At 39.7% G+C, this 24,444-nt stretch overlaps 2 protein-coding genes and 1 long non-coding RNA gene across 7 annotated transcripts in view; 2 read left to right on the top strand and 1 right to left on the bottom strand.

Moving 5' to 3' along the window:
- REV3L (REV3 like, DNA directed polymerase zeta catalytic subunit) overlaps nt 1-24,444 on the bottom strand; it is a 245,390-nt gene that overhangs the window by 180,055 nt on the left and 40,891 nt on the right. Inside the window, exon 1 of one of the 4 annotated variants that reach the window (XM_067702333.1) lies at nt 5,620-5,897. The exons of 1 other annotated variant lie outside the window; for it this stretch is intronic. In XM_067702333.1, the coding sequence (XP_067558434.1) occupies nt 5,620-5,758 (139 nt within the window). In that variant the 5' untranslated portion in view covers nt 5,759-5,897. Of the gene's footprint in view, nt 1-5,619; nt 5,898-24,444 lie in introns of those variants that run through there. 2 more of the 4 variants (XM_067702331.1, XM_067702335.1) reach the window with 2 other exon arrangements.
- Nucleotides 5,757-24,444, top strand: part of LOC137204883 (uncharacterized) — a 62,659-nt gene continuing 43,971 nt past the window's right edge. Inside the window, exons 1-2 of the mRNA XM_067702899.1 lie at nt 5,757-5,762; nt 5,794-6,170. Of these exons, the coding sequence (XP_067559000.1) occupies nt 5,757-5,762; nt 5,794-6,170 (383 nt within the window). The remainder of the gene's footprint in view (nt 5,763-5,793; nt 6,171-24,444) is intronic.
- LOC137204643 (uncharacterized) lies at nt 6,193-23,694 on the top strand. 2 transcript variants are annotated; one of them, XR_010933772.1, is made up of 3 exons: nt 6,193-6,367; nt 18,525-18,602; nt 22,332-23,694. It is a non-coding gene; the product is annotated as an uncharacterized lncRNA (long non-coding RNA). The 2 variants fall into 2 exon arrangements; XR_010933773.1 differs by lacking the exon at nt 6,193-6,367 and adding an exon at nt 6,439-6,576 and having other exon boundaries at nt 22,332-23,685.

The following is a 24,444-nucleotide window of genomic DNA, read 5'->3' as shown; positions in this document are numbered from 1 at the left end:
AGTTGATACTTATTTGGGAGCCCAATATCAACCTCAAGTCTTTTTCCCATATTTCTGACAGCTTTTCCTTAATTTTGTATAGTTTCTTTTTCCAAATTATAAAATCAATACATGTTCTCTGAAGAAAATCTGAAAAATACAAAATACACCTCCCAGTGATAACCAACCTTTATATTCTGGTGCATTTTTTCTGCATAAATGACTATTTTGCAAACTGATTTTTTTCATATACTGATAGCATTTTCCCATATTATTATATATTATATTATAATCATGAAAACATGACTTTAATGACATAAATTCTACTAAATGAATATGCCCAATTTATGTAACCATTTCTCAGCTGTTGAACATTTGGGGCTGTTCCCTGTTATGCCTATCATCTATTGATTAATTCTTGCAACAAATGCTTGAGTTTCAAGCACTGTGGTCAGCACTGTCTCTATAATGGTGAGCAAAAATGAACGCATTACCAGCATTTATGGAGGTTACTGGGAAAAACAAACAATCTCCAATGTATATAAAAATTACAACTATAGCAAGTGCTATGAAGGAGAGTTTATGGAGCTTTGAGAGTCTATGGAAGGCTTCCCTGAGGAATGACAAATTGGAGTTTAGGTGAAGGAAAAGGAAAAACGTTCTAGGCAGAGGGAACAGCAGGTACAAAGCCCTCATTGAGGGAGGAGCATGGCAAGAATAAGGGACTGAAATAAGGTCAATATGGCTGGAACATAAAGAGCAAGGCAAGAAGGACATGGCTCAAGCCATGACTGGATAGAGAGGTAGGGACCAGACTGTGCAAGACCTTGTAAGACATGTAGATGCCACCACATAAGACATGTAGCTTTGTCCTTATCCTAAATGCAATGGAAAGCTACCGAAGCATACCAAGTAGTATGGTGATATAATCAGGTTTGCATTTTGAAAAGATTCCTGATTACAGTGTAGAAAACAGATTAGAAGGGAACAGAATAGATTGGGGTAGGCCAAGATTAGGAGGCTGTTTATTGTAAATGCATCCAAAAATGTTAGTAGTTTAGACTAGGGTGGTGATGGATAATGAAAGAAGTAGATGGATTCAAAAGATAATCAGATTTTGCCAAAAGATTTACATTCATAGATTAAAATCCCTAAAACTGGAATTACTGGGTCAAAAAACAACATTTCAAGGATTCTGATATGCATTGCCAAGCTGCCCAGCCAAGAGCAGTTTTCTCTCCATTTGTGAATTACCTTGTATCTGTTCCTCTATCAGAATTTTAATATTCTTTTTAAATTGCTTTAAAATGACTTAATCCATACTTCCTTCATGAAGCCTTCCCTGACTCCCCTTTTTGCCTGCTAGGTGGTCAATGAACATGTCCTCCTTTGAGTCCTCACTTTGTCTTACACACATTTCTTTTATATTCTTTTATATTCCATTTCTTTTATATTCCAATTAAACTATGTTTGACTTATGTTTACATGTCTATCATCCCTCCTATATTGTGAGCTTCTGGAGGGTAAAAGTTGTTCATAACGACGGCACTTAAAACATAGCTCAATATATATGCAGTAGGTTCTCATTAAGTGTTCACTGAATGAACTGAATCACGTACTACAACATTCCACTGTGTCCACAGATTTAAGAGGACTCCTGCTTAATAAGCTTCTGATTAACTGATGGTTATTTTAAGTCAAACACAATACAGAAAACTAACAAAATTTGCAACTCAAGCTTCAAATACCTACTAAATAAACTGACTAATTTTGTTTGTGGTAAATCACTAAATCTCAGTAGTGCTCCTGAAAAATCTTTCTAATATTTATTTCAAATAGGCATTATGTGATGTTAAAATATTTTTAAATGGTTTAAAAAAAAGCCTATGAACAAGACTTTTTTTAGAGAAATTATTCGTAATCTGAGTTGTTGATAAATGCTTTAGCTTTCAAAATTGTACTCATCTCAAATTTATTTAATAATCCACCAAAATACCCAAAAAGTGAGATTATGCAACTACATAACTTTATACAGCATTTCAGAATTATCAATTTCTTATGTTGAATAACCTGATTTCATAGCATCTAGAACAATCTACTAAAATTTTCACTAGCTGGAGGAAGACTTAGAGGGGGGGAGATGGCAGAGTTCCTTACAGTAATCTTAAAGTCAAGCAGCTCCCTCTATAGTCTGTTTGTCCTACTTTGTTTAATTACTTGCTATGTGAACATCTCACTCACACTCTTCTGTTTACTCCTACTCTGCATCTCAGCAGGGAAGCTTTTTGAAAGGATAATTCTGTTTAAATTGATGTTGAGAAAACTGAGAAAGCTGTCTAAGCTCAACATGAAATGAGTTACATCAGGCAACTAATAAGAGTTAGTATGTGGTAACTGGGCAGCTTCCCAGATCCACCTGAGTCAGGTCCTTACAATAAAGCCTTAGGATTTTATTTGAAGTGAATTCCCAGAGCACTCATACCCATATTCAAATCTAAGTGAAAAAACGCTGTCCTGTACTTTAGTTATTTATAACCTTGCTTCCCACCACTAAAACAAGTTACCAAAAAACTGTTATATTGCTAAATACATTGTATGTCAAAACAATATTCAAGACATTTTTAAATGAGTAAAAGAAAAGCAGAAGAGGTTTTTGGTTTTTTAAAAATAATTCCATCACTTATATATAGAAAATTTAATTGATTCTCTCAGGAACCAATATCCTCAACCACCAAAGGATTAAATCAGTTAGTCAGGATTTATCATTCAAATTTGAATGTACCACTTTTTAAAATACCTTTTCAAATTTCACCAACTTAAGATATGAGAGCTCTTAAACCTAAGACAATTTATTTCTTAAATTACTCAAATATGCCCTCAAAACACAGGACAATCAGAAGTCAACTGGACTGTTTTCTAAAGCAGAAAAACACTTTTCATGCAATAATAGGAAAACTGAACTAGTAAAAATGTAATAAACCAATCAGTTCAAAATTTATAATATAAATCTGAAATGGTCATTTTATTTGGGAGAAAATTTCTTCTGCTGTTATTTTTCACAACTTCATTTGAAAAGCAAACTCAGTTTAAAAACATATTTTCTCCAAACCAAGGTAAAGAATTGAGGACTTCCAAAATTTCCTATGTATGAAAGACTTAAGTTTATGACACTCTAACGTAGATTTATCATGTGTTACAATTTTTCATTAATTTTACTAATTAGTAGATATAGTTTGTGCTTTCAAACAATAAATCTGTCTTCATTAAAAATTCTAGCATTCAGACTTTTACTACGTCAAATTGACTTCTTTTTTATATTAATTATTTTCAAAATTTATTTTACTAGGTGGACTGGACTACTTTTCTTTGGGGAGAGAATTCAGAAGCAGGTAATTGTACAGTTTTTATTTATGTTCAATTAATATTAATTTTACTGGGAGTTTCTGACATGCTAAAAATGCTGGCTTGATTCTGAAAGCTGTAAACTCTAAATGTATGCCAGTGATGTCAAAATTTTTCACCTTTTGAGGAAACACAAAAATTTATGTTTGTGAACTATATTTATAGCAAACTCAATTCAATTATCCTTAACAACTTGAAGTCTGGATTTCTCTGTATCAGGTTTTATATCTTTCAATGTATGTACAAAAAGGTCTAACTTTTATATTGATTTACATTATACATTTCAGTGATTTTTTAATCCAGTTTTTTTTTAAGGGGTGGGAGGGGGAGATGCTGGTAATCTATTGTAAGATGTCCAAGAGGAAGAAACACGTATTTCTTTTTACAGACTAGTTCACATTTCTATATTTTTTTATATTGAGAAACACAAAAGTACACCATACTCTTTATTTTTTAAAGAATATTTTTTCACATAATAAAATTCCTCCTAGCTCACTCTGAAATTCACTTTTTTTCCACAAACAAAACTTTCCTATAAAACAGAGCTTGCAAATCACTCAGGGTTACATATTTAATGACTTGTGCAGAGAAAAAAAAAAACTATGTGTAGAAAAGTAACCCAAACCATACAAACTGTAATACACAGCAATGCCACAGTATATCCTATTAGCATGTCCCTTTAAAATTTCAAAATCTGGCTGAACAGAGCTATATCAACATCCCTATCTTATTCCTTCTCTGCACCTGAAGTGAAAAAAAACACAACAGTATATTACACTGAAATTCCAATTAGAAACAAAGACAGCACCACTATATTTAAAAGAGCAGAAAATCTATCCTTCAGAACTCTTTATTGCCTCAGTTCTCCAGCCTCCAAAGTTTCAGGTGTTACACTTTCAACAAATTGTTAACAGCACCCAAATGCCCCATCTTAAAAAGTCCATATCATCAAAATCTTTTTCACTGTTTTAAAAAGAAGCATTCTATCAAATCTCACTAACAACATTGAAATTTTTAACGAAGAGAATTCACATTAAAAGATAACTGCTTAGAGTGCTTGTGTTTGGGAAAGTGCTATTATCTTGATAGCCCACAGGAAAACTGACTGCAGTAATAAGATGAATGGTGATTAGAGCAAGGAGCATCAAGTGGGAAACGCTATCTAAAATCCCAAAGGACAGTACATAGCTAGAGGTAAGAGCATCTCTTTCTAGGAGGCAGCTCCATTACTTCACAAAGGCAGTTCAAAGCATGTAGAAAAGCAAAACAATTAAAAACCTTGTAAATTTGGCCACTATCCTACTTACATTATCATAAATCCCCAAGAGCTTTTGAGAACGTAGCTTGTCTCCCCACCCCACTGGTTCTTCAAAATTGTTTTTGTCTTAGATGTACGTGTATTTAAAATGCAATGCTACACCCCAGCACAGGGGCATTTTTTTTTAATGTTTACGTTGCTGGACTTAGATGTGGTTCCTATGAAATTCACGCTATTAAGTGGGATGTTGTACGTTGGGCAACATAAACACGCATTTCCTACTTCCGTGGATACACATTTCCCTGAAAGCAAGGCACCTGGGGACGCAGCCCTGTCCCCCAGACTCTGAGGCTTTACTTTAAACTCTAAGGAGTTACGACCTGCACTCACAGCAGAACCACATGGTCACTTCAACAAGAAAGATTATCTGGCCCCAGGCACCATTCTTCAGCCCACAGCATCTCCAGAAGGGGCAGAGGAGAGCGCTGGTGAGAAGAGGCGACGAGGCGCGACTGACAACAGAGCTGACACTTCCCCACTCCTCTGAAAAATATTTCCAGCAAGGGGAACTTGGGAGACGCAGAGGGTGTCCGCGGTCCCACCAGCGACCGACCTCAGAGCGGGGCCCCGCGCAACCGTTCACGGAGGACATGGCGCGGCCACCTGACCCGTCCTCCGGGGCGAGAGTGGTGCCCGCTCCGCCCGCCCGCGACCCCAAGTGCGGACCCGGCTCCCGACCGCCGCACGCAGTGTAAACACTCGGCGCCCGCCGCCTCCCCGCCTGAGATGGGATGCGGGGGGCGGCGCGCAACGCCCGCGCGGACCCCCATTTTTGCGCCTCTCGTCAGGCTCGGGAGGAAAGGCGAGGAGGGCCAAGGGGAGGGAAGACGCGGCAGCGGTCTGCGGAGAAGGCCGGCGGCGTGCGCGCGAGTGCGCGGCGGGGAGGGCTGCCCGGGCGTCCGCCGCTCCCGCCCGCTTACCTGCCGGGGTCGCTCCGAAGACTCGCACCACCGGCACCTTCTTGACAGGGGCCTGGGTGAGAGGGGATTGGCAGATATCCAGCCCCTGCAGTGGGTTAGCCATGTAGTAGTCGGCAGTCACTATCCTCAATGAAAACATGTTCGCCGCCGCCGCCACTACCTCCTCTTCACTAGAGACCTGGCAGCGGCAGCAGCAGCGGCGGCTCCTTCCGCAGCGGCGGCCCCACAGCCGCGGTGGCGGCGGCGCCCCCTCCTCTCCGCGGTTCGGTCCCCTCCCCTCACACTCAGACTCGGCGAACAGCGGCGGCGGGCGGGGCGGTGTGGGCACTGCTGCCGCCGCCTCCTCAGGAGCACCCGGCGAGGGGCGACAGGAAGGAAGCCCTCGCGCTTTCGTCGGTGCTGGTGCTGCTGCTGCTACTGCCGCCGCCGCCGGGAATCACACGGGCTCCTCCGTCCCAGGCTGCAGCTCTTGTTGCCATGATGATGATGTCACGGACGCAACCACTGGGGGAGGGAAGAAGGGGGGTTGTGTGTGCGGCGAAGAGAGGGCTGTGAGTAGTTGGGGGAGGGGAAGCGGCAGGAAAGGGAGGGAACCGGGAGGGCGCCCCAGCGGGACATCCAGGCGGGGGCCGAGTAGGTGTTTTCTCCCCCGCCCCCGGGCACGCAGCGAGAGCTGAGGCTGCCGGAAAGCTCGGCCGGCACAGGGCGCGGGGGATCGATGACTCGGCCGGTGGGCACGGCTACCTGGGTGAGGGGCAGCGGAGGGAGCGGGCGGCGGAGCGCCGATGTCATGGATGGGCTCGGAGGGCCTGGCGGGAGGGGGGCGCCAGTGTTCAGGGCCGTTTCGGTGGCTAGGCGGGATTGGCCGGAGCCGCGGTGATCGCGCTCGCCTCGCCGACCGCCATTTCACATTCTGCAGAGTAGGCGGGGGCAGCCGCGGAAACGGCTTTTTACAAGGTAAGAAAACCCGCCCGCGGGGAGGCGAGGCGCAGCCCTCGTGCCGCTGCAGCCTCGCGGGAGGGCGGGCGGCGGACGCAGCCGGCCCTTCTCAGGTAACGCAGCGGCCTCGCGCGTGGCCCAGGGGCGGTGCGAGAGGCGGGGGCGCGCGAGCGCGGGCTTCGGCCTATAAAAGAGCCGCCCAGCCGTTCGTTCCCCCACATGCGGCGCGAGCCACCGCGCTCCCTCTTCAGCTGCTGTTGTGCAGTGTCTGCGCCCGGCCGCTTAATGAGTTTTATTCACGCTCAGCTCTGCTTAGGTTTGCCAGGGCTTGGCAGATGCAGTGCACAGGGATTTCCCACCGCGGTGTCTTTCTCCCGCCCCTTTCCTCCCCTCTCGCCCTAGTATGTCCTTCCTTGGTTTCCTCCTAGGACCCACAGGCTGCGTCCCGGGCGCGCGCCTGGACATGTAAGGACTTGTGAGTTCCCAGTGACCTCCCTCCTCCCCTTCCTCCTCTCCCTTCCCCGCGGAACGTAGGATTAAGAGCCTTTCGGCGAAATTTTCGGCCGAAGAAAAGGCCCAAGAAAGTCACCACGTTAGGTGTGGACTCCCAGTGTTATTCATTAACGGTTTGTGTAAGGTTTTACTATCCTAAGGCATAAAAGCAAAAGGAGGTGGGGGGGGACCGTTAGACAAAACAACTTTATCCAAAAACGGGGGGGAGGGGGAAATAGGGGTGCAGTTGTGAAACGGAGAGCAAAAAAAGGGTAGTAACAGATGCAGCTGGCTTGGCCATTATATTGGAACCGTTAGGTTTTTGTCTGACTTGGTCACTAATATTGGGCGTGACCTTGGACAAATAATTTGGTTTCTTCGGGCCTCAGTTTCCTTATCCGTGCAACGAGAGTTTCACTTAAAAATCCATTAGGGTTTCTTCCCATCAAAAAGATTGAAGCAGTAGAAGGCAGAAACCGTGGTTTCAAGTTTGAAATATGCCACAGAATTAGGACTTTTGACAGTCGTTTTCAATCTACTCTAATTAGAGATCATTCTTTCACACGTGCATTATACAGGTGTTATTTTAATGGTTAGTAGGTTGCCGTATATTTGAAGTGGTGTGAGAGATCCTCATTTGGAACCATTGTGGTTCTTAAAGTAGGAAAAGCAAAAGGCCCAGAGGGACAGATCACTGGTAAGCTGTCTATAAATCCCATAACATATAATGCTAATAAGAGTTTATGTTCCGAGGGATTCGAGACTGATTACCACAGCAAATTAGCTTGCAGTTTTCAACCTGAGAGCATGATTGTAAACATAGGTGGCAAGATTTCTACTAATATACAGGACCTTACTTAATATTTTAAGAGGCAAAATCTAATTTGATTTTAGTTTTAGAAAGGTATAGAAGTGACTTAAAAATAGGACTACCATACTAAATGCATTTTCTGGTAAAATAATTTGTACAAGCTGAATATCAGATGCACAGTACCAGTGATTCTCACAGTATTTCATGGCACTAGTGTGTTCTTTAATATTTTGGCACTTACTAAATCACATTTTTGGGGTATGGGGCCTGGACCACCCACCACTGTCATGATTCTTAAGTAATATAAAATCGAGCATCCCTGTACTATATTATAAAGTACATCCATAATATTTAAATTATATTATTCCTAACTAGAAAAAGGTAAAAGTATGAGATTCACAGATTAGCTATTTCTAGAAAAGGGTTTCTTTCCTCCTACCTCTTGAATCAACTCATTTACTTTAAGAAAAGGCAGTTGCAACCATCATTCAAATCCTTCTAGAACTCCAAGGAAAGAATGTTCACTCTTGAAGAAAAACATTTGCAGCATGAAATTAAGATATTGTGTCCATTGCATGTAATAAAATTTAACTTAATGTTCAAATTGAAAACCTGACAGTACTCCCCTAATTAATCATTATCAAATGTGTTTTATAATTATATTCTCCTGAGGTAAGAAAGAGCTCTGGAATTTTGAGTCAGAGAATGAAAAATTAAACCATCAGTTACTAGGTAAATGAGTTTGGAAAGATAACTATTTTGGGGTTTTTTTTTTTCTCATCTATGAAATGGATAGTAATTCCTGTTTTAACTTTTCAGGGATGTTGTAAGGCTTAATCAAATGAGATAATGTATGTGAAAGTATCATAATAAACGTTGACATCCAGAAATTTAACTCATCTGAAAACAATAAAATCATTTGGAACTGTTATCTACATACAATATGAGAAATGCCGAAATTGACCTCTATACTTAACAAACTTAAAGCATCTGTTTTTGTTATTGCTGTTAATGTTGAGTGACTATTTGCCAGGTGATTTGAGATATAGCGAGAAACAAAACAGACATGGTTCCTGCCCTTAGAGAGTTTATAGTCCAGCATCATAGAAATATATTTCAGTCATATCAAGTGACATTTTATTATCTCTTCTAGTTCATTAACCTATACTCATCATGTCATGCCTTTAGTAAAACCTGCTCAGCCTTCTGTACCAATACTGTTCAATGTCTGTTAGCAATTTATAATCTAGAACAAGGCAATGGATACCATAATTTTTTGGTAGATATTATAAGATGGCTTATTCAACACTTATCCAGCCCCCCTTCTAGCTTGCTTTTCTGTACTTTAGAAGCTAGAAAATTAAAAAATACTAGCATACTGGCATGGATGAGTGGTGTGCTAGTAAATCATTAACAATGGCTGGAGGAGGGGAAAGAACCTGATTTGTAGCATTGACCCATTTTCATGGTGTGAATACTCCCAAGCTACCAAAGGGACTTCACTGAATGGGGAGTTAGTTGGAGAAGATGCTAACAATTATATGTTGGCTTCAGCGTTTCACTACATGTAACCTAGTTTCCAGCAATCAGATGCACCCATTCAAGACGTAGATCTGAAAATGAGCAACGTGATGCCTCAGTTGCACTCAGGGAGATGGGATTTGCTGGCAAACACCGTGGTGGAGGTGTCTGGTTCTTCTGGGTAGCTGGGGAGGAGTTCTGGCATCCATTTTGAGAGTCATAGGTGCTGACTGGCAAGTGGTGCTAGGATGGCTTTCTGCTAGAATAGCGGATGTGATGTGGGATGAGTGTTCTTCCCGGTTTGGTTTTTCCTGGATGTTGTTTCTAGCCATGTATTATCCAAGCCTGGTTCTCTGGTTCTCTCAGAGATCTATGAGCTAAATACCATCCTTTAATCCCTTTCTGCTTAAACTAGCTCAGTCACAGTCAGCTACACAATTTGTTGAGCCCAGAGCAAAATGAAAAATGTAAGGCCCCTGTTCAAAAAGCAGGGAACAAGTGCCATTATACGTACTAAAATACAAAGCTTTTTCTTTCTTCCGTCATCTCTCCCTCAGCCTGTCATGCTGTTTTTAAATTTGCTTTTTAATGTCATTCTAAGAAAAATTAGAATTTTAAATTATTAGAATGAATTTTACCATTTCTCGTTATATTGTGCAGTGCCATTTATAAATGCAAATATAAGAGCATTTAACTCATACATGAAATCACCAAAACGACACAATTCATATTTCGTAGCTTGTACATGCCACGAGGATGTATTTTTTGCTTATCAGAACAGTGTAAATGCAGCACAAAACTAACTCAGCTGTTTTTCTTTCCCTTCTTGATACGCACATATCCTACCAACCTGAGTAAGGAAGGACTGAAGGGAAAGGAACTATGGGTTGCCCTGCCTTTCCCCTTCCTTCTATGTCATCATTTTCAGTGTAAATGGTCATACAGGGAAGTAACACACACAAGTAAGGCTACGATAGAATTCTTTGGTCACTTGTATTTCTTAGGATGCCATTATCTTCTTTCTGCACCTGAAGCAAGTTCTGGTTGAAATGGAAAGCATAGTCTCTTGGAACTGTCAGCGCCTCCACTAAATCAGTCATAGATATAACATGTTTGCCTTGTAGTCACTTTCCCAGAGCTCCTGTATGCTTAGGTTCACCAGCATCCTGTGCTTGTGAGGCATTATGCAGACTGTATGCAAACTGGGTAGTAAGCAAGAAGACAAACAGTTTGCCTCCTCTGCTTGCAGGTATGATCCATTGTACCACTTCTTTTATAAAACAGACATTCAAACATAAAAGTATTAAGATTTTCAGAATGGTAACTGCAGACCATTAAAGCAAGCAGAGGGCCCTGTATGACTGCACAGTTTGCATGCCATGAAGTTGACCCTGAGCTCAGTGTTTCTCAAGGGGGCTTCTCCTGATATTTTGGATGAAACAATTCTTTATTGTGCAGGATATTTAACATCCCTGGCCCCTGGGCACTACATGCCACTGTGATAAAAATACCCTCATACATTTCTAAGTGCCCCCCAAAGAGGAGTTACTTCTCTCTACTGAACTCCTTTAGTGGACTCCACTGTCTGCAGCTAGAAACCATGATCATTGCAGATCCTGGAAAGGTCATGTGCAATTTTTGCTATGGATTCTCAAGCAGAGCAAAATACAGAGTTGAGTTAAAAAGATTTCAAAATTCTCATACCTGGGAGAGCAGAATTATGGTGACCTTTTTTCCATTGTCAGAAAAATAATACCACCTACCTTGGTGATGAAACAAACATTTGGGATGAAAGTTTAAAGGGGATCAGTGGGTTTTAGGTGTCACATGCATATAAATGGTAGTTGATCTTTTCTAAGGGAAATTTTTACCCAATCCTTCATACAGTGTCTGACCTCTATGAAACCATGATGGTAAAGAAACTCATTTCCTCCCAGAAGGGATTTGGAAGACCTAATTAAGTATGGCAAACTCTGGAGGCAATTGCCATCAGCTCTCCTCACTCTCAAAAGACTTCATGCAGGTTTCCCCCAATTTATTCGTAGCAGCTGTCTGGGTATAAGGTAGACACATAAATATGTATTGCCTGAATGATAAAATATTTTTTGACTAAAAGAATGGGATTTTATGTCTCTTTTTAAAAGAAATTAAAGGAAAGTCAAATTAATCATTGTGGTGAGAGCTGAATTTCTCTCTGTTCTTATCTTTTTAACCAATTAATCTACTCAGTTACAGGGAGAAGCAACACTTTGAAAAAACAACTCTCAACTCTTCCACTTCCATAAATTAGCAGTAATAGTTTTAAGGGAGAGACCATTGAGCCTATAAATTAAAGATGATGTTTGAGAAACAAAAAAGAAGCTTTCAGAATAGAGTAATATTAGAATTGTTGATTGAGCTTTCCAGGACCTCATTTAAATTACATGTCCAGACCTGATATTGGGGCATTTCTGATGGATCATGACTAGGCAGGAAGAAACCAAACACACATAGAGTAAGATTAGATTAAGTTCTCAGTTTAAATAATCAGGATTCAAAATCTCAGAAGCAGTGTGTCTGTAGAGCAGCATATCTCAGGCTGGTTTTCCCTGGCCCCAAAGTCCCCACTGCACTTACATATTCACAGCTTAAATCACATTCCAGGAAAACGTCCACTAATAATTTTTGTTATTGACAGTGAGCTCCCCTGGGTTTTGATCCTAATTTTACATCCCTCCAGGGACCAGGAAAGACTATTTACTGTCAGATGTGTAGGTCACAGACCAACACTTATATTTCCTTATTTTCTCAATAAAATGTATTTTTCCAATCTTAAAGGTTTGAAATGCATAGGAAAGAAATTATGGAAAACCATAAAGAAAATATAGGACACTCAATCCCACCCAAAGGCAGTCATGATTAACATTTTAGCCCCTTTTTTCCTAGAAAATTTTTCTATAAGTATATTACACAGTGGAAATAATCCCGTTTTTTTTCACTTTACATTGTAGCAGAAACATTTCTCATGCAAATTAGAATTTTTCGTATAAATTATTCTAATGGATACATAATATGCTGTGCCATGGACATACAAGAGTTTTCCATTTTCCTACTGTCGGCCAATAACAGAATGTTTCAAATTTTACAGTTATAAATATCCCACCGATTAGCTCCATTTTGGATCCTACTCTTAACTTTGAAGGAATTTACTTTATTGTTCATTATTTGACAAGAACATCAGTTTCAAGTACATGCCATGTTCTTTCTCTCCAAAGAAGAGACAATTGTATGTGATATTCTTTCTGCCTGGTTTGCTCTTCCTCTCTCCACCTCTTTTTGCACAGTTAGTTCATTCTTTAAATTTCAGGTCGGGACTTCCCTGGTGGTCCAGTGGTAAAGAATCTGCCTTCCAATGCAGGGAACGTGGGTTTGATCCCTGGTTGGGGAACTAAGATCCCACATGCCTTGGGGAAACTAAGCCCATGCACCACAACTACTGAGCCCACGCACCTCAACTAGAGAGCCCGCGTGCTGAAACTACAGAGCCCACACGCTCTGGAGCCCGGGTGCCACAACTAGAGAGAAGCCCATGCGCCACAGCAGAAAGATCCCACATGCCACAAAGGCCCAATGCAGCCAAAAATAAAATAAATAAATAATTATTTATTTATTTTTTAAAAAGAGAGATCTTTAAAAAATAAAAAATAAATTTCAGGTCAAAGGTCACTTCCCCAGGGAAGCCTTCCCAAGCTATATATTTGATTATGGTTCTCTGTTACACACTCGAATTGTACTGTGTTTCTTTTTCTCCAGAGCACTTACCTGTGGTTGCAATAGTCCATTCATTTGTGTTTTATTTGATTAATTTCTGTACCCGCCTTGGACTAGAATACTGCAATCATTATCTGGATAAGCAGTGATTATAATGCTTCTATAAACACAGGCCAGTTAATGTGATCTCATTCATATCACTGACAAGATGGGTTAAAGCTTGAGGCTGAAATACAATTAGTCCAAAGATACTTATGTACCAGGTATTATGCTAGGTGCTGGGAATATAGAAGTGAGAATGACAGGCATGATTTCAGCCTTCATGCTAATAGTCTAGTGCAGGGTTTGGCAAATTTCCTGTAAAGGGACAGATAAATTGTAGGCTTATCAGGCCATATGGTCTCTCTCCCAACTACTCAACTTTGCCATTGAAACACAAAAGCAATCATCAACAATACATATAGGAAAGAGTGTCTGGGTTCCAATAAAACTTTACTTAAAAAACAGGCGGGGGGACTGGGTTTTATCCACGGACTATTGTTTACTGACCCCTGGTCTAGTGGACAAGACAGCCATTAAACAGATCATTTGAGATGACAAATACTTCAAAAGAAAAGGACAGGGTGACATAAAGTCACATGGCAGAGCTGTCCAACTTAGCCTAGAGAGAAGAATAAAGACTTTCTTGAAGAATATGACTTTAAGCTAATATTTAAATAAAGAGGAAGAGGAGTTACCCGGATAAAAGTAAGGGCAACAGGCTTGATGAAGACCTAAAGCATGGAAAGAGCGAGAATAGAAATAAATTCATTCTTAAACTTAGCGATTGACGGAGAGGGAGATGAAATTGTGTAAGGATAGAGTACAGAGTGAAAAGACAAACTAAAAGTGTTGAAAAAATTTCAGAACCTAGTACTTCCCTAGAGGAAGAGATGCCAGCAGGAAATACTCAGAAGGAATGATCAGTGAGGTGTAGCAGGACGTTTAAGACCTTCCATCTTGTGACCTAAATGGGAAGGAAATCCAAAAAAGAGGGGATATATGTATATGTACAGCTGATTCACTTTGCTGTGCAGTAGAAACTAACACAACATTGTAAAGCAACTATACTCCAATTAAAAATTTAAAAATAAATAAATAAAATAATAGTTTGTATAAAAAAAAAAGACCTTCCATCTTTTATGTTGGATATGTAAGTTGGGAGATATCAGCCTAAAGGCTGGGAACCTCAGAGAACTGGTATACTTTCTGAAGGACTAGATAGGTAGGTAGATAGATAGATGATATAAAAGAATAGACCTGAGGACTGAGAAAGTGTGAGTGGTAGGGTAGAAAAATGAAGAGGTAGTGAAGGAATCAGAAATAATAGGAATACATCACTGATATATAGTAGGTGCTCAATAATTTTTTGATAAGTGAATGGAAGGATAACAATATAATGTAAAATCAAAGAACCCAAGAGGGAAAGGGTTTCAATAACAGCTTGACCTATAGTTTTGCATGCTTAGAAGAGCTATTGCTCAAGGCTGGTTTCCTTGACTATCTGAGAAAGGTTGCGGGTAAGGACTCAGTTACTTTTGATGCCCTAGTGCAGGATAAGCCTGACCTCCAATTCCTTCCTCTAAGGAAAGCTGACCTGGCTCTTTTCTTCCCTGAAGATTTCAATGAGTAGGAATAGGGACCTTCCTGTGTCAGTACATGTTCAAAATAAAAATATAAAATTAGAATAGGAGCAAGATTTTTCATAGATTGCCATGACACAAGCTCAACTGTTTTGGTCATTTATATTAAACATGTATTTTATTACTTAATTCTAAACATTTTGTATTGCTGTTTTAACTTTATTAACTTCTTGTTGATATCTATAAAGTCCTGTGTTAGATGCTGTGAGTGATTCAAAAAAATGTAAGACATAGCTCTGGGCTAAAGTATTATGTAACTGACAAGTAAATTGTAAGTTTCTTGACATTAGGAATCATATTTGACATTTCCTATTTTTCCTTGTACAGTATCAGACTTATAGTTGGTACTGCAGAAATAATTTTCCCCTGCCCTCTGCCTTGCACCATTTGGTGACCAAATGGTGTCCATAATATAGCCACTTCTGTATGACTTGGACAAAACATGATGCTTTCTGAAGAAGACAATATTCTGAAGGCATCTGTAACAGTAATTTCAGCTTGTTGAAGGTTGGGGTTCTTTGTGTAAAGGTCAGCCTGTCAGTAAATAGCATTGCCACCCTGTTCTTTCAAGATTATAAGAAACCTTTGTATGTGTGTTTTTATACCTAAAGAAAAAAAAAAAAAAGAGTAGTGGGAAACTGTACCCAGTGGTCTCACCAGATGTTTTCAAACCAGAACTAGGGCAACTGAGTTGTAATTTGTTTTTAAACAATTTATTTTCACAAATTTATGAGAGTAGGGAGCTGAGATTTTTCTTGCCTGAATTAGCAGGTAATTTCATTTTCCATTCGACTTTAGCAGAGAAGACCTCTCCTTAAGATGAAAATGTGAAGCAGAGGTTCTTGCTAAATCTAAAAAGTAGAGCAAAGATTAGTCTTAAGAAAACTCATAGATAAGGGGGAAGCATACCTTTTTCCGAATACCCAGTCCCCTGTACTAAGCATATTCAGAGGCTTGCAAGACTTAATTTATTAATGACTATGACATGTGGCTTACGTCCTCCTCTTTACCTGCGTTCCTCCCGTCATCCTGAGTGAATTCATCACCCAAGTAGACAGCTCACCCAGCACCAGCCTCAGAGTTCCTGGATGTGATCTTCACCCACTCGCTTCTATTGCCACATCCTGGATTTGTCATACACCCAATCTGTTTCACCTCTAACCTCATAAATGCAGACTTGACTTTGTCTGGCCAGAACTTTCATCCTAGCTCTGTCACTCAGTTACTCCCAGTACAGCCATTCTCAGTTCCCTAACATCTCATTTCCAGTACTCTTCCTCACTCTGCTGCAGCCTCTCACCCTTCTCAGGTTTCTCTGACTTGGGACCTCCAGTCCATAGACTTCTCTTCTTTCTCCCTATCAGCCTTCTCCTGCCTTCACTTCTTTCATCTCCTGCTGCGTTCTATTTTAAATTACCACTCTCTTGCCAGGAACCACATCTCCTTTGCCCTGTTGCCCTGATATCACTTACCTGACAAAACAACAGCTCTAACTGGGCGTCTGCTCCCAGATTGCTGAGTGCACCCAGACAGAAAAAATAACTGCTATGCAGATTGGCATTTAACACTGTAAATTCAGGACCACCAACCTCAGCTAGATTATTCTTTATCTATACTGTTGGGAAGAGAAGGTTATCCTTATAATGTATTAGTCTCTACCATCTGAATCTCATACTTAATAAGCCAAGGTATAGTGTTATAAGTTCTTTGTATACCAAAAATTAGTATTAGGCTGGATCATTTCAATTATTACCCTCTCTGACTCTCTAACTTGGCTTTTGTACTTACTTTCCTGTTTTACTTTATGGTTTTGGGTCTAGTCCATCCAATAAGGTAAATTTCTAATGTTTTTAAAATTAATATTTGATCAGTCAAAAAGAACATGTCTTAAACATTATGGAATGAAATGATAACGGAAGGGAAATCATTCCTACACGTAATTACCCTTTTTAGAGGCCTTTGTGAATCCAAGTCTCTAGTTGTTGTCACTCAGGACAGGGGTCTTAGGCTTAGCTCACTTAAGTCATTTCATTCTTGCCTTTCCCAGCTTCCCCTTTCCATCATTTCTGATCCCACAAATTTCTAAAAACACACCCTTTTTTTCCCCCAAAAGTAGCAGGGAAAGCAGTGCTATGTGTATGGGGAACAGGGCTGGATATGTTTGTACGTATAGTTCATTTATTGAATGGCAGCGTAGCATACTGGTTAAGAGTTCAGGCTCTCCGGCCCAATTTCCCTAGTTACCTGCTCTGTGATTTTGGGCAAATTACTTTCTGTACCTCAGTTTTCCCATCTGTAATATACAGATAATAATACTAGTTCCTACCTCACAGTGTGATTGTGAGGATTAAATTACATATTTTAAATGAGTTAATATCTTAGAACTGGTAAGCACTCAGTAACTGTAAGCTATTATTCATAATTTAGAATAAATTATTATTAATAATAATAATTACAGCTTCTCTATTTCCTAAAATACACTTATTAAGAAGAGAATAATGATGAAAGCTAGGAGCTGTTAAAAGTCCATTGATTGGATGTAAAAAGTAGAGTTTTAGAATCGCAAAGGACCCAAGAAATTATTTAGACCATTGGTTCTTAGGCAGTAATATGCATTAGAATCACTTATGAAATATTATAAATTCACAGTTACCCAGGCCCTCCCTTCTCACATCTACCAAGTCAGAAATATCCACAGGCAGTTCCAAAGCATCTTCCTTGCAAGAACCACTGAACTAATTCAAGTCTTTAGATTTTATTATGAGGAAATTGAGACTTAGAATAAATAACTTGCCTAAGACCCCAAGTATAAGTGGGACCCAGGTAACGTAGCTCCTTGGTAAGTGATCTTCCTGCTCTTCTATGTTGCTTGCCAAATATTAAATTTTAAAGAAATTAATATGGAAGTTTATCCTTCTCTCAGTAATATCAGGAAGAATAACATAGGTTTTAAAAGCATACTTCATTCAGCATTTAATTCAAAATAAAACTTATTTTACAATAAAAATAAATGCAGATGACTTTTGTAGAGGACTTCATGCAGAGGACTTTTGCATATTTACAGTAGGATTTAAAGTGAATTTTGCTGTGCTTTTCATGTGGACGTTTGTTTTTGCCACAATGCTTGCTGCTAATTAGTACAAGGAAACACTGCGTTTTTGCTCCTCACGCCAACCTCACTGACAGGCAAACAAAACAAATGGTTTATAGGGCAAGGTAGGTTGTAGGAATTAAATTCTTCAGAGCTCTCAATAATAAAATATGCATTTCTTATAATTAGGATTTTTTTAATTTACATTAAATTTTTTTAAACCTTTGTGAAATATTCTTGGAATTTTCCAGTCCGTGAACAGTCAATGTAGGAAAATCAATGGTTATTAGGTATAGTTTTCTTATTGCAGCTTTACTGATTGGTAGATTAAAAGTCTAAAAACTATAGCAAAAATTTTTTTCTGAATTTTTCTGTTTGGTATTGAGTACTATGATACTATATCTCTTAAAATGTTTTTCTTTATCCATAATATAAAGGAATCAAAAAATACATTAGAACTCGGATGTGAACTTGTGCAAAGGTGTGAAATAAATTGAGATGACAGAGCAGAAGCAAGAAAATGGAGCTCAAATTAAATCTACCCCTCAACGCAGGCCTGTTTATATTTTACTATGTTTGCTATCATAAATTTATTTCCATGTATGTGTTTCTTTGCTAGAAATGATAAATAGCTGCCAGCCCAACTTCTGATTCTTAGGCAACTCCATTTTACCAACAAACCACTCATTTTGATTTGGTAAGTGCGATGAAGTCCCCTATCCCAGATCCCCATCAACCTGTTTTAAACTGTTGTTGCTTCTACTGCGTCTTTGCCTGATTCCATACCCTTTGCTCTATATTTCATCTCAGGTTTGACCTTTGGATCTTTTTACTTGATGCATGTGTCTGGCCTCCTGGCATTTGACTACAACCTGATCATCTTTGGTTTAGACTCACCTTCTAGTTCCAAGCTACCAAGATTTATACCCCCTGATTCCAGCAGTTCAGAAATTCCCGGCACAGCCATTGGCTGCTATCTAAAGGGGATCAACTTCAAACACTAGCCCTATATTATAAACATTTTTTCATTTGTTCAACAGATTGTACTCATCACTACTATGTGTAAGGCACTAGAGTAATTTCTGGGAAATACAGAAAATTAATTAGTAACAAAGCTTAATGCTCTTAAAATCTGGTAAAACAAATAATACAAGTATATAATGATAGTTTAAGATAGTATGTGTTCAACTCTTATGAAGTATTTATACAAACAAAACATTAATTTTAAAAATCTTCGAATAGAAAATCCTTAAGCTGGAATTAAGGGGTATGGGGTACAAGAAGACATGACCAAAAGAACCTGGGATGTGATTCATGGATTAAAAAAGATTAGGAAGGGCTTCCCTGGTGGCGCAGTGGTTGAGAGTCCGCCTGCCGATGCAGGGGACACGGGTTCGTGCCCCGGTCCGGGAAGATCCCACATGCCGCGGAGCGGCTGGGCCCGTGAGCCATGGCCGCTGAGCCTGCGCGTCTGGAGCCTGTGCTCCGCAATGGGAGAGGCCACAGCAATGAGAGGCCCGCGTACCGCAAAAAAAAAAAAAAAAAAAAAAGATTAGGAACACTGACAGGTGTTTAACTAGACTTTGGAGGTAGGGTAGGATAGACACATGCAACAAACACATTCCAAAAAGTGGAACCAAATCAACAAGAGCAGAAAAGGTTAAAGAAATTTTATTCGTCTAGACTGGTTGACAGTATATGTAAGGAGTGGAAGAAAGCCTAGAAAAGTTGGTTGGAACCAGATTATGGAAGGGTTTGAATACTGAGGAGTTTAGAGTTGGCACGTATGTTTTGGGGAGTCAGAAAGTTTTGAGCAGGAAATGATGATTGGCTTGATTTAGCAGTGCTATACAGGAAGGATTTGGTAGTGAGGAGACAGGCAGGTAGAGACTGCAAACCAGGGAATCAGGAGGCTAATACAGACAGTAATCTAAAGTAAGGAGGGCCTGGAGACAATTTCTTTCTTTTTTTTTTTTTTTTCGGTACGCGGGCCTCTCACTGTTGCGGCCCCTCCCGTTGCGGAGCACAGGCTCCGGTCGCGCAGGCCCAGCGGCCATGGCTCACGGGCCCAGCCGCTCCTCGGCATGTGGGATCCTCCCGGACCGGGGCACGAACCCGTATCCCGCATCGGCAGGCGGACTCTCAACCACTGCGCCACCAGGGAAGACCTGGAGACGACTTCTTAAGTGCCTGTTATGAGCTGGTGCTGGTGATACAATGAGGACTGGGTCCTTTAGATGAGGAAGTTTTTAGTCTAGCGAGATACTGATCTCTTAAAGGCTCCTAGAGGGGTCTCTATGCAAAACTTTGGGACCACTTCTGATCGTTTCCCGGTTACTAGGTTAATTAGATCGATCTTCATTTTATAATAGGATGTATTCTCTACCTTCTAAAACTACTTTTCCATTTTATCAGTCTGCTAAGGCAAAAGTATCCCAACCACTTGCACATAAAGAAAAGCAATTTATTACTTAAAACAAGACAGGAACACGACACCATACAAGGCAAAGCAGAAAATGACATGTTTTAAAGAGATAACTGAAGATGATGAGGAGAATGAATTGGAGGTTAGATTAGGAACAAGAAAACCAGTTAAGAGGTTGTTGTAGTAATCTACCTGCTTGATTATGAGGGTCTGAACTAAGACAGTATGAAAGAAGAGGAGTCCTTAGTGGCTACTTCCACCATAATCCTTTCTATCACTGCCCTGGTACAACTCGGGGGTGGGTAAAGGACTCTCACTTGGAATTGATCTTGAACAGAGGGACTCAAGAACACAAGAAACACTTGTTTACTTCTGCAGACTTAGAGGTAAGGCTCCTACTGCCAAGCAGTCTCTTTTCCTGTTCCTTTCTTATTTGGAACGTGGTTTACCAGCCTTCACATTGATTCTGTGAACTCCCTGATAAATTCTTGTTTTGCTTTAGTTAGCCCAAGTTGGTTCCTAGGGCTTACAATAAAAAACCTCTAATTGACACTGTATGTGATTTTTGAGGCACCTGTGGGTAACCAGGTGGAGACTGTTAGAAATATGAAACTCGAATAGTGGTTCTCAAAGTGATGCATCAGCATTACCCGAGAACTTGTTAGAAATGTAAGTTCTCAGGCCCCGCCCCAGACTAACTGAATATGAAACTTGAGGAGTGGGGCCTGAGCAATCTGAATATCAGTAAGGCCTCTGGGTGATTCTAATGCAAACTATAGTTTGAGAACCAATTGAACTAGAGCTTAGAAGGGAGATAGGGGGTGGAGATAAAGATGTGTGAGTCAAATGAATGACAGTTGCTGTTAGGGGGAATGAATAACCTCCCAGAAGAGTGGAAGAGAAGATAAGCCCCTGAAGTACATGAAATAATCGAAGAAATTGAGACTAGTGCCATACAATCAAGGAAGGGCAAATTTAACAGAGGTGTCAGGTGGATGAGAGAGCCAAGCGAGATAGGACTGACCATTAGAGGTTTTTGGTGTCAATTAAGAGAGAATTGGTACAGATAATGAAAATAAGTGGTGAGAGAACAAAGGCAAGAAAAAAACAAAGGATACTTTTTTGCAGTAGGTTGGGAGTGCAAGAAAGAAAGTTGATGTAGATGTCTCAGTTTTTACTGCATAATAAACACTCTAAAACACAATGGCTTGAGACAGTAATTATTATTATAGCTCAAGTGTCTGAAGGTTGGCTGATCTCAGCTGGGCTTGCTCATATATCTGAAAGCCTAATGTGGGTTTTCCTCTGGGCTGGGTTCTGTTTCACATATCTGTCATCCTCCTGGGACTCTTTGGCTTGCCCTGAGCATGCCTTTCTCATGGAGATGGAAGAAGAGTTTGGTTTTGGGTTTTTTTTCACTGCAGCATTTTTTTAATTGAAGTATAGTTGGTGTACAATATTATATGTAAGTTACAGGTGAACAATATAGTGATTCACATTTTTTAAAGGCTATACTCCATTTATAGTTATTATACAATATTGGCTATATTCTCTGTGTTGTACAGTATATTCTTGTAGCTTATTTTATACATAATAGTTTGTACCTCTTAATCCCCAACCCCTATATTGCCCCTCCCCCTTCCCTCTCCCCACTGGTAACCACTAGTTCTCTATATCTGTCAGTCTGCTTTTTTTTAAACTATATTCACTAGTTTGTTGTATTTTTTAGATTCCACATATAAGTGATATACAGTATCTGTCTTTCTCTGACATTTCATTTGGCATAATGCTAAAGTCCATCCATATTGCTTCAGATGGAAAAATTTCATTCTTTTTTATGGCTGAGTAGTATTCCATTGGATGTATATACCACATCTTCTTTATCCATTCATTTGTTGATGGACACTTAGGTTGCTCCCATATCTTGGCAATTGTAAATAATGCTGCTGTGAACATTGGGGTACATGTATCTTTTCGAATTAGTGTTTTTGTTTTTTTCAGATGTTTTTGTTTTCTTCTTGTCTGGAAGAAGAGTTTTAAGAGGGCAAGCAGAAACATACAAGGCTTCTTGAGGCCTAGACTCCAAACTGACACACTGGCACTTCTGCCTCTGCCTCATATTGGACAGAGCAGGTTGTGTGACCAAGCCCAGATTCAAGGGGGTGGGAAATAGAATTCACCTTTTAGAGAAGCTGCAAAGTGACATGGCAAAGGGCATGAGTTCACACAGGGGTGGAGAATTGGGACCATTAATACCATTAATACTTGGATCAGCAGTAATGCTTGACTGCTGGGAAGCAGTGGTAGGAACAGAAACAGCTGGTGCAGGCAACCACCTTGGTTTGACTGTGTAGGAGAGGCCTGGGGAGGAGTTGGGGAGGAGGGCATAGTTGAAATGACTAGGGGTCCAGATTGTACACGGAAGCAGGTGAAACCAGAAGGTGAGTTGGGAGGCAGAAGATGAACAATTATGCATTTTCATTGGAAGAGGTGGAAGTTCACAGAGAAGAAACAGAATTTATAGTCTTGGAAGAATAGTTCTGTGATAGTGGGGTTAAAAATCCGATTTCATGAGACAGAACTGGAGCTAAATTTAAAGCAAGAGCTCTGGAGACAAGGTACCTAGTTTTGCATTCTAGTTATGTGATCTTGGTCAAATCATTAAATTTCTGTATGACTTAGATTTTTTTTTTTTTTTGGTAAAACATGAATAATAATTGTTCTTACCTCATAGGGTTACTGTGAGGATTAAGTGAAATAAACTATATGAAGTACCTAGAACAGTATGTCTGGTGTTTACTATGTTTTATTATTTTAAATACCACTTACATGTATCTATAATCAATAAATGTGAATACTTTAGAGAATATTACTTGAAAGACAGTGGCAAGTATACATTGTGTGTTCTGCCTTAGCTAACAAATGCTGTGTCTGGAAAATACATACACAGTTAGCTACCTGTTGAAGTTGGAACTCATGTAGCCTTTACCACTTAAGGTTGTTTTCTTTACTGTTACTACAAGAAAATAATTATCATGCTCAAGTCATATGTCTCCTCATTTCCCCCTAGGTGACCATGCTTTGGGATTTTCATAGTTTGAGTAATTCCTCTGGGCTCTACCACCCAGCAAGTTAAAGAGGACAAGATTCCTCCCTGGGGATTGTGGTTCTGGGAATGTGAGCAGCTTGTTTTCATGAGAGCTGCACCCTGACGGGACCTACTGTTAGGAGCTGTTGTGTGGGTGGCTGTGTTGTTTTTAGTTGTTTCTTCCATCCTACACTGTTGTTTATATATAAAGATTTTTGAAAAGTGAATGTTTTACAGGGCTGTTTTGCTTATACAAAGAAAATTAAAACAATTTCAAAGTAATTACTTGTGTTTTATATTTTTCTCTTTTAAAATAAAGTATTCATTGATATTGCCTGGAAAGAAAATGAAGACCAAAGACATGGCTACACTCTTAATGTTTTAAAATAAGGTAATGTTATTCTCTGTTTGAATGGAGCCTTCTAAGGAATGACCACAGTCTCATACACAGTCGACTTAAATGCATTCTTTATCTTTAAAAGGAAGCAGAATAGGATCATTGAATAAATCACATGTGTTCACAGCCTTGTCTGATGAAATCATATACTACACAAACACATTATTCTCTAGTCAGGAGGGTAAGGGGACATTTGAAGTGGGGCTTGCCCTGGCGGAAACCTTTTTTTGTTTAAAAAATAGTGCAGTGAAAGACCACACAGTAGATGATAACAGAAAATATCTTCCATGCCTTCCTCTACCTTTATACTTTCTCATTCTCCTTTGTTCTCTAAGGACATCTGTTGTAATGATTATTTGGTATAACTCATAGGTACATAGCAGAAGGCATATCATATTTCATTTATTATTTTGTCTATTATAATTATTGCTCTCTTTTACATCATGACATTGTAGGTTTTTAAAATATTTTGTTTATAAAATATATGAAAGATGTTATAGGAAATTTATTAGTTGGCTGTAGATATCTAAAGAGTAAATGTTTTAACTCTGAATTTAATGAAATTATATTTTAGGAAGTCTAGCATACTTTTATCAAGCTACATCTTAAACAGATAAATATACTGAAAG

Source organism: Pseudorca crassidens, chromosome 13 (assembly GCF_039906515.1).
Source record: "Pseudorca crassidens isolate mPseCra1 chromosome 13, mPseCra1.hap1, whole genome shotgun sequence".
Classification (NCBI taxonomy): Eukaryota; Metazoa; Chordata; class Mammalia; order Artiodactyla; family Delphinidae; genus Pseudorca; species Pseudorca crassidens.
Note: the sequence above shows the minus strand (reverse complement) of the source record. Positions and strands in the feature narration are given on the sequence as shown.